The sequence below is a fragment of the Monopterus albus genome, unplaced genomic scaffold (assembly GCF_001952655.1).
Source record: "Monopterus albus unplaced genomic scaffold, M_albus_1.0 scaffold229.1, whole genome shotgun sequence".
NCBI lineage: Eukaryota > Metazoa > Chordata > Actinopteri > Synbranchiformes > Synbranchidae > Monopterus > Monopterus albus.
The window spans coordinates 22,270-36,287 of NW_018128109.1; the positions used below are offsets into that span (position 1 = coordinate 22,270).

Sequence of the window (14,018 nt, forward strand, 5' to 3'; positions counted from 1 at the left end):
AAGCTGAAAAACATGAGAGCACAGAATGACAGACAGGAGAAAAGGATAGTGTTGGGAGCTACTCTACAGAGGAATTAGGACCAATGTCCACTGGGACACATCTCTTTTCTAGCCAGCAATATCTAACAAGAGATCCCAGAGGGGTGAGACAGCAGGATTCCCACTGCTACATAATAATCACACAGACCTTGATCAACCAACAGCAATTTGAAATATTTTTAACATTCAGCAGCCATTTGATTTGAAACCATTTTTAAATTACCTTGTGCAGAAAAAAAAATCTAGGACTACAAAGAGAGGTTCCCAATGGACATACAATGTTTGGTATTAAAATTAGAACACAGAGTAGATTCATGCATCTATCATGCTGTCACCTGACATTAGTTACAGTAAGTCTAAACTGTTAACATAAAGAAATCTAATGCTGGAAACCTAAGATCAGACTTTAGAAAGCCTCACAGCCCCAGAGTTATTAATGAGATTCTCTAAAATTATAAGAATAAAAGGTCACTGCTTTAAACTAATTGAGAGCTAAATACTTAAGCCACAGATGTAATATACAATATTGGAGGGGACAGAAAAACTAGGAGAAGGAAAAAGCCCACATGCGGCAGCACAAGAGGCAGATTATTACAGCATCTCTCTGTGTGTACGAGTACGTTTGATCATAACTGATGAGAGACACTGACTGTCCTGCTACAATGGACTGGTTCATATATGCATTCAGTAACAAACTAGCACTGTCCTGCACGTGTACGGATATGAATGCAGTGGATGTGTGTGCGGCACTGGGTGTCTGACCTTGTCACAGTCACTGGGCTGGAACTGGAAGTCGTGTGCTTTGTGAAACACGGGATTCTCCTGCATAAACAACTGCTGGTTGAACTCTTGCATTATCTGAGAGAATGAGAGAAAGGCAGAAGGAGAATGTTAATCTGGTGCATTTACATGCAGGTTTTCTGATGTGAAAACATGTCATGACCACAGCTTGTATTGCCTGTGAAGGAACAAACAAACTTTTACAGCCACATTTTCAGGCCTACACATGGTGAGTATTTCATTGTCACACAGAGATTTTGGTTTTGATATTTTGAGTGTGGCATCCATATCAGGTCAGTGAGCTTGCAATTAGGGCTAGAATTTATGTTCCTTTAGATTTAAAATGCAAAAAGTAATAGAACTCCAAGTACTAGACTGAGCTATAACACTGAAGACGAGCTACTAGAAGCACATGTAGAAAGTTTTGTGTGGGGCGGCCAGGCTAGAGCACAGACTCAGAAAGGGGTAGCACATTTAAAAGACATGTAAAAAGTAAACTGAACCCCTAGTTCTATGAACTAATATACCATATCTTATTTATTTTGTGCAAAAATGAGACACACAGTGCTTTTTAGCTAACTTTGGCTGTGCTCCTCATTTACTCCCAGCCAAGGACATGGCTACTGCCCCGAGGTGAATCATGCCTAGTACTAACAATACAGCGGAAGAAATGACTGCAAACATCATGCTGCATGCATGGCATAAAATATGGCAAATTTTAATTTGAAATTATTTGACCAATATCAATTATAAAGCACCAGAAAAATGTTAGTTGTATTTAAGAAAACAATTTGTCACTGTTTTTATTTATGAATAGTGACAATCATCACATTTTGACTCTTACAGTGGTAGCCAATCAGCTTCTCGGGGTGGCCAGGCCCACCCCCTGGGCACACCCATGCAAGCTGCAGGATGCAAGCTGCAGGTGATGGTGTACTGTGAAGCACTGAGCTCAGCACTTCTGCTAGCTAGCCTGCTGATGAAAACCAGTGTGGGGTTTTGGTAAAATCCATCATTTTATCCTTTTAAAATGGTTCTACTTTCATTTGGAGTAGACCACAAGCTTTAAGCAAACATACACACACAGGCAGAAAATATCAAATACACAGCAGGTGCACTAACCATATTACAAATATATAATAAGACATCCCCTTTTTTTGTTGTTTTATTTCACTTTTGGTGTCCTTGTTATCATTTCCACATTTCTCAGTAAACTGCTTTTAATAAAATACTTTCTGTAAGCAATGCCTCCAAACCCCAATCCTAGGCACACGTCACCTTCTATGTAATGCAAGAATAATAGTACCTAGTAGTAAGAAATGAACTCAAAATGTCAAGGTGTCAATATGGTACATACAATAAATTGCTTTTTGCAAACTACGCACTTTGATCATGCTAGGATGTCAAGAAGATTGATGGCTATTCCCCACAGTTTATATTCTGAGAGCAAAAACACTGCATTTATACCAGTAGTAAATGAGCACAGAGGCTCTGTGTCTCTCACCACATCTGACTCACCCTGGTGGACTTGTCCAACAGGAACTGGAAGGTGTTGTGTGTAGCTTGGGAGGCCTCTAGCTCCGTACGACACAGGGCTACTAGGTAGTCTTTCACGTGCTCGTAGATCCTGCCATCCAAGGCCTAGAGGACAGAAAGAGAGAGAGAGAGAGAGAGAGAGAGAAAGAACTGGGCGTCACAGTGAAGAAAGGATGAATTCAATGTAATTCCATGATCCTTAATAATTAAGTGATGAGTCCAAGGGAACTAGGAGAAGATAACAAGAAAGAGAGGCTCAAAGAGTAGATGAATAAAACCAGTTACTACAAATGCTTCAGTAGTTTACTTGTTCATTCATTGAGACGTGATGGGCCACTGAGTTTATCACCGCCACACCAACAGGCACACTAGACCATTTTTCATGTTATCAAACTTCCAGCAACCATTTAACTTCTGCAGTTTTTTGAACTGGGAGTCTGACCATAACAATGCCTGGGTCCTTCCTGTTCCTGTTGTTTTTGAGCCTGGGGGAACATTTCACCTTTAGGGTTGTGTAAGCTATAAAATTCTCACAGCTTGTTTAATTTGGTGGGACGAGTAGAATTTCAACAGTGTTTCTCCTAAAGGCATAGCATGAGTGAATCCTTATTCAAGTTTATGTTTACATGGTCATAAATATGCTTAAAGAATTGCATCAAACATAATGTTAAAATGAAAACAGGGAAGATTTATAGTGTTCATGCCTCATTTAGCAAACTGCCCAATCTTTACATAATGACATCAATTTAAAACCACTTAAATCGCAAGCATCGGCAGTAACACTAGAGAGATGCATTATAGTATCTGCCTTAAGGCCCATGCGTTGAAGAAAGGACTTCTCCAAAGTGTAGGTGGGCACTGACTGATTGACAGATTCCTTTCCTTCTAATTACCTCTGCTGTACCTGTTAGAGTGGAACAAATTGTTTTCATTTGATTGGTCCATATTTTTGTGACATCATGTGACTTCAAGCACAGCTCCACCCGGCTTTTACGAGGTCTAATCAGCAGAGTAATTGAAAACACTTGGGCGGGTGTTTAAATAAAAGTCCAACAGAAATAAAGATCTGTTGAACCATGTTAAAAGTTGATCTATTACACACAAACGATGCCACGCCAGAAAAAACATTTCTAAATGCGGGGCATGGTATGCTGCCATATGGTGCATCGGAGAACACAGACTTTTATGAATTAAACTGAACCAAGAAAGAAAAAAAAAGGGAGAAGAGAAAGAAAGTGAGACAAAGAGCGAGAGGCAAGAGATGGAAATGGCAGAAAGTCAAAGGAAAGACAGAAACCGAGTAGATGTTTTTATTTCACAGCTTATCATTAGAGGTTCCAATGCGCCAATATAAAGACATTTTAATGAAATATGCAGTCCAAATAAAGAGCATTTCTATGGGGAGCTGGGGTAGTGCTGCCAAGCTGTAGCCCAGACTGCCAAACAGACAGATCAGACAGATAGCAGAGAAACATGGGGAGAAAGAGGCTAATGGAGAGGACGTAAGAGGGGAAGAGTGAGCGCTTGAAAAGGCATAAAAGGTATTAGTGGTTGAGAGCAAAGAAAAAAAGTGATACGTGTGTGTGTGTGTTTGTGCGTGTGTGTGTGTGTGAGAGAGAGAAGTGTTCTTTGGACAGCATTCTCACAGCTGCAAGGGAAGGTGAAGGGGTTCAGATTCCAATTCAACAAAACACAGTCAGCAGACACAAGCACACACCAGTTCTCAAATACGCATACACTCCTCAGGTCAAAGTACTTTACAAACACTAACTCTCAACAAGGATGTGTTTTACTCTCTCAAAGTAGCACTTAGTGTTGTTCTTATACAGATAAACACAAAACATGCTTTTTTAAATATGCACAAACCCCTAAAATTGCAGCATGTATACACTTATGCACGCATAAAGACTTAAAAAGAACTATGGGGTATTGACACAGAAGTTATGTCATTACGGGTGGGTTTTTGGCTGCCTTTACTCTAAATGTTCCCTCATCTTTCAGCTCATTTCCTCCCCCCCTTCTTTTCCTCTCCTCCTCTTTTCATCCATCTACGGTAGTGTTGAAATAACAGTGAGTCAGCTTCCAGAAAAAGCCCCGTCCTCATATCACGGTCAGTGGGTGTGCGTGTTTGGGTTGAATGACCGCATCAGCTTGAACGATAAGTACAGCACAGTTCACCAGACAGGGTGGCAGAGGTGTACGCCTAAATGTGCGTGTGTGTGTAACAGGGTATTTAAAAGATAGTAATAACAGCATTGGCTGCTGACAGCAGAGGGAGATGTGGAGCAGTCCATGTCCTCCTCTGCCCTTTCACTACAGCTGTCGCATTGACAAGGACAGTAGCGCTCACTACAAGATGTGTTACTGCTGCAGCCTAGTGCAGAACTCAGCACGGGTAGTATTTATAAAGTGAACGTCAGCGCTAATCAAGGCTTTCAATTACAAGCATCCTCATCCATCATCCCAAGAAAGCAGGTCCTATTATCTTTCAGCCATCTTTACACATACAGTTGATTATCCTCCTGTCTGGTGTAACATTAAGGAGAGAAAAAGTACTGATCTAACTGAAGCAACTTGATTTTTTTCAGTGCTGCAGAATTAGCTGTCTAACATTTCTGAATGGTGGCCACACATCCCCACTATATGATATTCCAAACTATCCTTTCAGAGTGATACCCAATGAATAATGCTCATGGTAATGCACTAAGAGCACAGATTTCATAGGACGGTCATAAATACTATTGAAAATAGAAGCCATATACTGCACTTACTATATCTAGGTTGAATTTTTGCTGTTGGGGCATATTCTGATGTTGTGTTTGCACCTCAAAGGTGCAAAAATATCTCAAACTATGAAAAGAATGCAGAATTTCTTGTGATGCAGATTTCAGTCCCTCTGTTGGGAGTGTTGTTATCAACGACTTTCAGGTCAGAATCTGTAAACACCGCAAATAAAAACAGCAGAGGAGGGAGAGAGGAGGAGCAGATTGCTTCCCTCTAGCAATGTCCCCCGTTGTCTTTGTGAGTTTGCATACATGTTTCTGTCTATGTGAATATTTCCCTGCAGTCCTGTCCTTTTGTCACAAGGACCAAAGGATCTATTATTCAGAATGGCCTCATAATATAGATGCTCACACTGGCCTGAGGCAGAGTATGTGTGGGAGAAGGAAACAAAGATCAGGAACCATCTGAAGACAGAACAGGAGTAAAAGAGAAACACATGAAGTGGGAAAAAAAGCCATGATAGAATCAGACATCTACAACTGAGACAGAGAATGAGAGATATTAGGGAGATGAACGTTAAAAGTTTTAAACTAGTGTACACGGCTTACTTTGTGGTTAGACATACAAATAAAAACAGCAGGACTACAGGTGATAAACCACCTCCATGTGTTCTAATGTGCTCGTCTCCCCGACTGACTAATAAAGAGATTATTGCCAGATTAAGGCAGTACTCCACATATCATTTTTACAGTTCTGGTGTTGAGTAAAATTCAATTCACTGATCCTGAATGAGAGTTTAACTTTGGGTGCTGAAAAAAAGAGAGACATCTTACATTGAGCTTTCCAGAGTAGCTCCCAACTAATTTGGAGACCAGAAAACATGACACAATTTCTGGTGAATCCCTCTGGGTATTGTCTAGGGGTGAAAATCTCCGCTCTCATCACAGTACGATCCTATATCAATTCTCTTTGCTAGTGATCTGATGTTTGCCGATACTTGCCACAATGTGACTTCGATTCAGGGGCTTGAGGTTGATAGCAACTGCCTATTATATTTTTATTAACTGAAATGTAACAAGTATAATTTTAAACATTTGAGCTCCTCTGTTCACTTTCAAGTCTTTCTGCAAATACCTGAATGCAGTGCAGTAGATCTGTATGGTAGTAGCGGTCATGGTGAGCGTTGGCAGCAGCTAGCGTGAGCAAGTAGTCATTCCTGGCATGTGTTGCCTTGGAGTTACAGTCACTTCTCTTAGCTTTCAACTGAAATGAAAGTGAGACAGATGATATCGCAATAGCTCATTACAGTAAGAGAGTGGAGCTCTTAAGCTTTAAGTGAAGTACATCAGTCTCTTTTTACAGTCGGGGCTCATTAGAGAGACAAAGTCCAACAATTTTGTTTTTGTATCCTGGTTTAAAAGAGTCTGCTTGAAAGCTCTGTGTTGTTGTGCGTGAGCCTTCTTACCTTTACACTTGCTTTCTGTAAACTAATTCTTGACTGAAAAAGACCCAGTTTAGACCTGAAAAAAAAAAAGATGCTTGACATTCTATTCACTCACATTGATATATTTAATTAAACATAACAGTAACAAGGTAAAGTAGAAAAGAGAAACAGATCCAGGCCTTACTATGACATCGTAACTCTGATCTTTTCAGAGCAGTCATCATAAATTGATCCTGAATAGGCTGGGGCTTAAAAGCAATAAATCACAATCTGATCCAGCCATTATGATTTATATCAGTGGTGACATCAGAAAGACTGGCTAGAGAAAATGATATAGTGAGGTTGTGTGGATGTGTGTGGTCTGCTTTGTTGTTCTACTGCACAAACATGCATAAAAACAGATCCATTACCCCCCCACCCACACACACGCAAAACACATTAGGCTGTGTGATCATGTGTGCCACTTGCCTATATAGTATGTGTGATTTGTGTCTACCTATGTTACCCTGCTTAATGCATTGAGTAATGTTAGGAAGTAAATCTGTGTCTCTGCATTCACACCAATTTCTTCCTGTGTGTTCCTTTTACCCAAACACACACTTTCGCATAATGGCACAGAGGCAATGCAGTAATTTCTGTGGCTTTCTACAGAGTGATACAGAACAGAAAAAGACTAGGCAATCGATGCAGGCGCTAACAGGAGCCGAGAATTCAGTGAAGTGAAAATGTCACCATAGCTACTGCTACCTAGGGCTGAGAGGAAAACAACACTGATCAGCCTCTTAGGCTTACAATTTTAGAAAACACAAAAGACAAACACTAGTGTCATGTATATATTTTAATCTATCTCGAAAGCAACAAAGAAAACATTTAAAATCTGGAAGAGCTATTATAACTATTAGAAAACATGCATCTTAAATATCTACAGACACAATTTAGGTTTAGTTTATTTGTTGGATTCATACCAAACTAGATTCTCATACTTGTGGTGTCTGTCTGACTCTCTCTCATAAACACAACCATAAGTGATCGCTTCTTTAAGCCTTAATGTTCTCCCTCTTTCACACACACACACACACACACACACACACACACACACACTGTGAGGTTAGCCAACTTTCCTTTCTTGATGCTCTTCTTTCTGTCAGTGGAGACCATCTGTGCAATCATATCTCTGACACTGACACACACACACACACACGTGTGCACAGCGCCATGGTGAACTCACTTGGCCTCTATGTCAGTCTTCTCTCGTACAGCGTGGGCAACCTGCTCACAATCGTAGTATTTTTTCTTGGCTTTGGCCAACTCCTTCACTGACTCCTGCAGCTCAGCCTGAATGCCGCTCAACTGATCTATCGTCTGTGAAGGGAGATAGGAAAACAGGCAAAGAAAGAGGAGGCCGGCGTGAGTCACGTTAACTCAGTGTGAGCACATAAAAGGACTCTACATAGAGGGATAAAGAGCACAGACTGCTTCAGGAAACTATAAAACTAACCCTGTTTCTGCACATCCACTCACCTTTTTGAGTTGCTGCTCCTTGTAGAGTCTAACAGTCTTAGCAGGATCTGATACTTGACTCTTGTAGTTGTCACATACATTGAGCCTGGACTGGCTCACCTGCACTGTACCTTCTAAGTAGGACCTCCATACTGCGTACACGTTCCTTGGCAGACAGAAGCAGCACAACACTGGTCAGTTGCTGTTCTATAAGTCATACTCTCAAAAGCAATAAATTAGAAAAAAGTTTTCTTGCAGATGCTTACTACTGTAGGACTAAGTAACTGCATCTCCATGCACTAGATGGAGCAAGGACTTGCTGCCGTAGTTGCTTGAACCTACACTAAGAGCCAATTCTTTCAATTCTGGTTTTCATAATACATTTTTCCCAGCTTGGGGTTTTCTATTTCAGAGTCTATGTTACAGTAAATAATGACTCATGATTGTGTTGTATACCATTCAGTTTTTCTCCTAGCATTCTAGATAAATCTAGCCAAGCACAGATTTGGCTTTCATCTGCCTGGTGCAGCTGGCTGTAGGTGCAAGCAATTTGGAGAGGGTGCAGAGCACAGCAGTAGTGAAGTGAAGCAAATTTGAGCTTTTACTGTAGCTTTAAGGAAAATATGGCTGTATGGGCACAAGCCTACCTGTAGTCTGTTCTCTGGTCATCAGGGTTGATTCCAGGCCAGTCTCTCTTTAGGTATTGACTCGCCAACTTCTGCAAAGCCTAAAATAGTACAAATGAATTAAGTATCTCCTGTTTTTGAATAGTCAATCACTGTCAGATCTGTAGAGGAAATGCTTTAGATGCAATCGGAAAACACAAATCCAGTTCAAATGAGAACGTGTTTTTGATTCTGTTTCTACTTATTTGTACTCTATTCAAATGAAATGTTTGAAATTCATGGGATATACAGCACATTAAAATGTTTTACTTGACTGGAATACATTTGCAATTGACTGATAATGGTATGTAAGAAAATAAGAAACAGTGAAGTTTCATTGATTCAAACATTTTCTTTATTACAAAGAGCAGACTTATTTCTATTTGTCTACAGCCAAATCTTTGGTTTTGCACTCAGTAAACAGTGACACTATAAAATAGAGTAGCTCTGTGTCAGCAACAGTCAGCTGCTGTGTGTACGAGCAGAAACCCGAAGGCTGCAAGAAAGTGTAACCTACATCTTGTGGACTAGGTCACTGTGTCAGTGTGTGGCCACTTGCAGATACTCTCCCCTTGTGTGCCTGTGTAGCTATGGGTGAGTGTGTGAGCAGGAAAGCAAGTCCTCATTAATAAAACGGTTGTTCCCAAACTAGAACACCAACACTACAACCTAATCAGGACAAACAGAGCTTAGGGACACACTGATACACGATTCCCTCAAGCCACATTTTTCCCCTCACTCTTTCATATAGATCTGCAATCTGGTCTCAGCTCTGTCTTCTCCTCTTTCCCCCGATTACCAAGTCTTTGTCTTATGTCCTTCTCCAGGTGTCATCCTCCATCTCTAACATTACTCTTTTCATGGGCTGTTGTCTTTGTTTTCAACTCACCCTCTGTCTCTCTCACATCTTGCCCCTTTTACCTTTCACAGATGGTGAATGAGGCCAAAAAATAAATAAATAAAATCTATGAGTTCTTGGGTTCCGCTTGCTTCATAGATCAGAAGATACAGTGGCACCCACCAGCTAATCCTCTGTGAGAAGGGGAGAGCCAGGTTTTTTCTAAAAGAAAAAGACTCCAAATGACCTCTGCAGTGTTCGCGAATTGGCAGCTAATCGAGCACAGATTTTGTTACATTAAATTAAGTGCAAAGAGCAGTACTACTTTGACTGATATCATGTCATTTTTGCTGTTTTTCTTTGGAATCATTTTTGTCTTTGTATTCAACTGTCCTTACCCTAACTAAGTCTGATTTATCATTTTGTCAATTTAACAAAGTACAAAGCCAAAATACAAGAAAAACACCACGGGTGCCAATAAAAATATACAGATCTTCAGTAATCATGTCTGAAAATGTTAACATAGAACAGTATGTTGTAAAAAAAAATGTATATTGATCCACTATTTATGCATACATACAGCAGAAAAATGTACAAAAATGAAGCAATTCACAAGTTAATTTTATCCCAACAATTTTCTGTGGCTCTTATCCATAGTTGGAGCCAAGGGGGTGGCCAGAATCTGAAGGGCCATCCCTACCAGAGTTAAAATGTGATGAAAACAATGACAAATTGTTGCGTTAAATACAAATAACATTTTACTGGTGCTTTATAACTGATACTGTTCAAATTTACTTTATTTCATATCACGCATGCACAGCATTTCCCCTACCATTTGGCCACCCCGCCAACACAACCTCCCCACCCCCAAAAAAAACAGAAATGCACAAAGCAGAAATGTCTCATAATGCACCATGACTGCTATTCTCTCATGTGTCTACCAAGGGCATGGCTTACCCAGGCTTACAGTTAAGACAAGGATCAAGTTTGATTGACAGTAACCAAAGTTGGAAACATACGTTCAGTATGACAAGCCATCATGCTTAGTGGGCGTGCGTGTTAACACATACAAAAACGTAAGCACACATTAACATGTACAATAATTAACACGTTCTAGATGCCTTAACACATTATAGCTCTCTCTCTCTCTCTCTCTCTCGTTCTCTCACTACTAAGTCATATTGCTAGGTACCTCAGTGTAACCATGGAAACAAGTCTACAGGAGCCAGTACAGAATCCATGTGACCATAGTATATACATTCGTTAGACCCTACATTTAAGGAAAATGCAGTGATGCAGGCAGAAGTAACCACCATACATCAAAGCGAGGTTGACCCATGTATTTTCAGCCAATCGTACTGAAACTCCACTGAACATGTTAACGCACTCGTATGCCAACACACACTTGCTGAGCTTGATGGCTTGCCATAGTTCAGTGCAACATCAAAGCTGACATGAGCCAGCAGAGTGCTGATGGAAACCCAGGCCAAAATATCAGCCATTTTCTATTGTGCGTTACCTTTCAATGCCATCACTAAACATACCCCTAGTGAACCTGAGCCTGGAAGCAGTGGCCAGGACAGTTCCACACACCAGCAAGCAGAGGAAGACAGGCTAAAAAGATACACCCCCCACCCCCCTGCAGGTCTGCCCTCTGAACACTGATCTAGCATGATATTTACATTCATTTCTCCAATTGGGTTGTTGTGGAGTACTGTACTTGGCTCGATTCACATCAGTGGGGGGCAACCACTGTACAGCAGCGACGTCCCGGGCTGGGAATAAATAAGAAGGGCAGCCAAAGTTAGCTTACATATAATAAACAATATGATTGTCAGTAATGTATTGTTTCATGAAACTAGGGGTTTCATTTACATTTTACATATATTTCAAATGTGCCGCCCTTCTGAGTTCATGCCCCAGCCTGGCCACCCTGTCCAAAATTTTCTAGATCTGCCCCAGCGACCCAGTGCCAGCTTCAGTTACATAAACTTAAGGGGCATAAGTGCCAGAAAAATACCAAAAAAAGTTGATACACACATATAGTCACACAGACAACTCGTGGCAGCAAAACTGCGCTGTCCAATGCATAAGGAAACAAGTTTGCTTCAAGAATAGTCAACTTCACAAGGGTGGAGAAGGTGTGGATGGTGTTGGTGAAAGAAAGTGTGTGTATATGTGAAGAGAAAGGAAAGAGAGCTAAAGAGACGCACAACAATAAAACTGCAACAGAAGTGCCTGGGATTTAATTACCTTGCTGCTGCGTAAAGACAGATCATTTGCATGTATGTTTGTGTATGTTTCTTGGGGGAGAGGGTTAAGTGAGGACACTGACTGACAGCAGCTGGTGGACTGACAGGAGAACTGATTTGACAGCTTGCCACACCAGAAAGCTCCTTGCTGATTTTTACTCTCTTACAATAGTTCACAGTGTTAGTCTTAACCAACTTAAGTCTCTTCCTGTCTCTGTCCGTGCTACCTCCCGCCCAGCACACCACAGCGTAGAGGACTACAGAGGCCACTACAGTATCACAAAATGTCTGAAGGAGTGCTCTGCACACCCCGAAGGACCTCGGTCTCCTCAGCAAATGGAGGCGGCTCTGTCCCTTCTTATACAGGGCATCCGTATTGTTAGACCAGTCCAGTTTATTATTGAGGTGGACACCCAGATATTTGAAGGTGTCCACAATCTCAATGTCTGAGCCCTGAAAACTCACCGGCGTGACTGGTAATAATTTCAGCCAATGATCAATCACCATTTCCTTTGTCTTACTGGCGTTCAATACCAGATGATTTTTTCCACACCACTCCACAAAGTCAGTAATAACCCCCCCGCGATACAAAACAACGGCGGTGTCATCAGAGAACTTTTGCAGACGACAGTAGTGGGAGTTGTACTTGAAGTCAGACATGTAAAAGGTGAACAGGAAGGGGGAAAGCACCATGGGGGGCCCCGTGCTACAAGCAACCACATCCCACACACAGTCACACAGCCTTACGAACTGTGGTCTGTCTGTGAGGTAGTTGATGGTCCATGCAACCAGATGTTGATCCATACCTGCTCCCTCCAGCTTTCCCCTCAGCAGTGACGGCTGAATGGTGTTGAAAGCACTGTAGAAGTCAAAAAACATGACCCTCACAGTACTCCTAGGGGACTCTGGGTGAGATAAAGCTCGATGCAACATATAGATGATGGCGTCATCCGCCCCAATGCCAGGTCGATATGCAAACTGCAACAGATCAAGCTCTGAGCTCACTTGGGCAGGGAGGTGACCAAGGACGATCATCTACATGGTCTTCATCAGGTTGGAGGTTAAGGCAACAGGTCTGTAGTGGTATTTTGGGAACCGGAACCCCACAAGAAATCTTCCACAGAACTGGGACTCTCTTAAGACATGTACAGACTTAAGTCTCTTCCTGTCTCTGTCATGTACAGAACCACTTCACTAAGCTGGTCATCACACTCCCTGAAGAGCCTGGAACTAATATGGTCAGGGCCTGTGGCCTTAATCTTCCTTAGCTCCCACCTAACCTGGTCCACAGTGAGGCAGAGGGAACGGGTGGGCGGTGACTGGTCCAGGGCTGTGGGCTGTTTAAAGCCCTTGGTGACAGTGGGAGGAGAGGCAAGGTATAGCTGAGGTATAAACAGCTGCTGCTGGGAGGAGACAACTGGCCTAGAGAGGTGTGTAGAGGGGACTGGGCAGAATCAAATCTATTAAAAAACATTCAATTCATTCGCCCAGGCCCGGTCTCCCAAACCCATCCCCACCTTCACCATGGCCCGAGATATATTTCAATCCTCTCCACACCTCGTGTACATTATTCTTCTCCATACTCCTCTCCAGCTTCTTCCTGTACCCAACCTTGCATCTCCGGATCTTATACTTCAATTCCTGACTCTACTCAGTTCCTCCCTGTTCCCTGAGAAGAAAGCCCTCTTTTTCTCATTCAACAATGCCTTCAACTCAGGGCTCACCCATGGCCTGTTGTTAGGAAAACACCGTACTCTCCTGGCTGGCACAGTATTCTCAACACAGAAATTTATGTACTCCGAGATACAGTGTGTAAGGCTATCAATGTCCTCCTCATGTACATTCAATTCATTCGCCCAGGCCCGGTCTCCCAAACCCATCCCCACCTTCACCATGGCCCGAGATATATTTCAATCCTCTCCACACCTCGTGTACATTATTCTTCTCCATACTCCTCTCCAGCTTCTTCCTGTACCCAACCTTGCATCTCCGGATCTTATACTTCACTTCCTGCTGCACTCTACTCAGTTCCTCCCTGCTCCCCGAGAAAAGCCCTCTTTTTCTCATTCAACAATGCCTTCAACTCAGGGCTCACCCATGGCCTGTTGTTAGGAAAACACCGTACTCTCCTGGCTGGCACAGTATTCTCAACACAGAAATTTATGTACTCCGAGATACAGTGTGTAAGGCTATCAATGTCCTCCTCATGAGGACTGCAGAGGATGTCCCAGTCCGTGAAG

At 42.0% G+C, this 14,018-nt stretch overlaps 1 protein-coding gene across 3 annotated transcripts in view; it reads right to left on the minus strand.

Moving 5' to 3' along the window:
* The window catches only part of fchsd2 (FCH and double SH3 domains 2), a 57,331-nt gene that overhangs the window by 19,657 nt on the left and 23,656 nt on the right, over window positions 1-14,018 (minus strand). For 2 of the 3 annotated variants that reach the window (XM_020619954.1, XM_020619955.1), the window contains exons 4-10: window positions 8,671-8,750; window positions 8,045-8,189; window positions 7,752-7,885; window positions 6,545-6,599; window positions 6,214-6,342; window positions 2,338-2,460; window positions 802-897 (exon numbers count right to left, since the gene is read on the minus strand). In XM_020619954.1, coding sequence (XP_020475610.1) covers window positions 802-897; window positions 2,338-2,460; window positions 6,214-6,342; window positions 6,545-6,599; window positions 7,752-7,885; window positions 8,045-8,189; window positions 8,671-8,750 — 762 coding nt within the window. Of the gene's footprint in view, window positions 1-801; window positions 898-2,337; window positions 2,461-6,213; window positions 6,343-6,544; window positions 6,600-7,751; window positions 7,886-8,044; window positions 8,190-8,670; window positions 8,751-11,208; window positions 11,302-14,018 lie in introns of all 3 variants that reach the window. The other variant, XM_020619956.1, reaches the window with a different exon arrangement.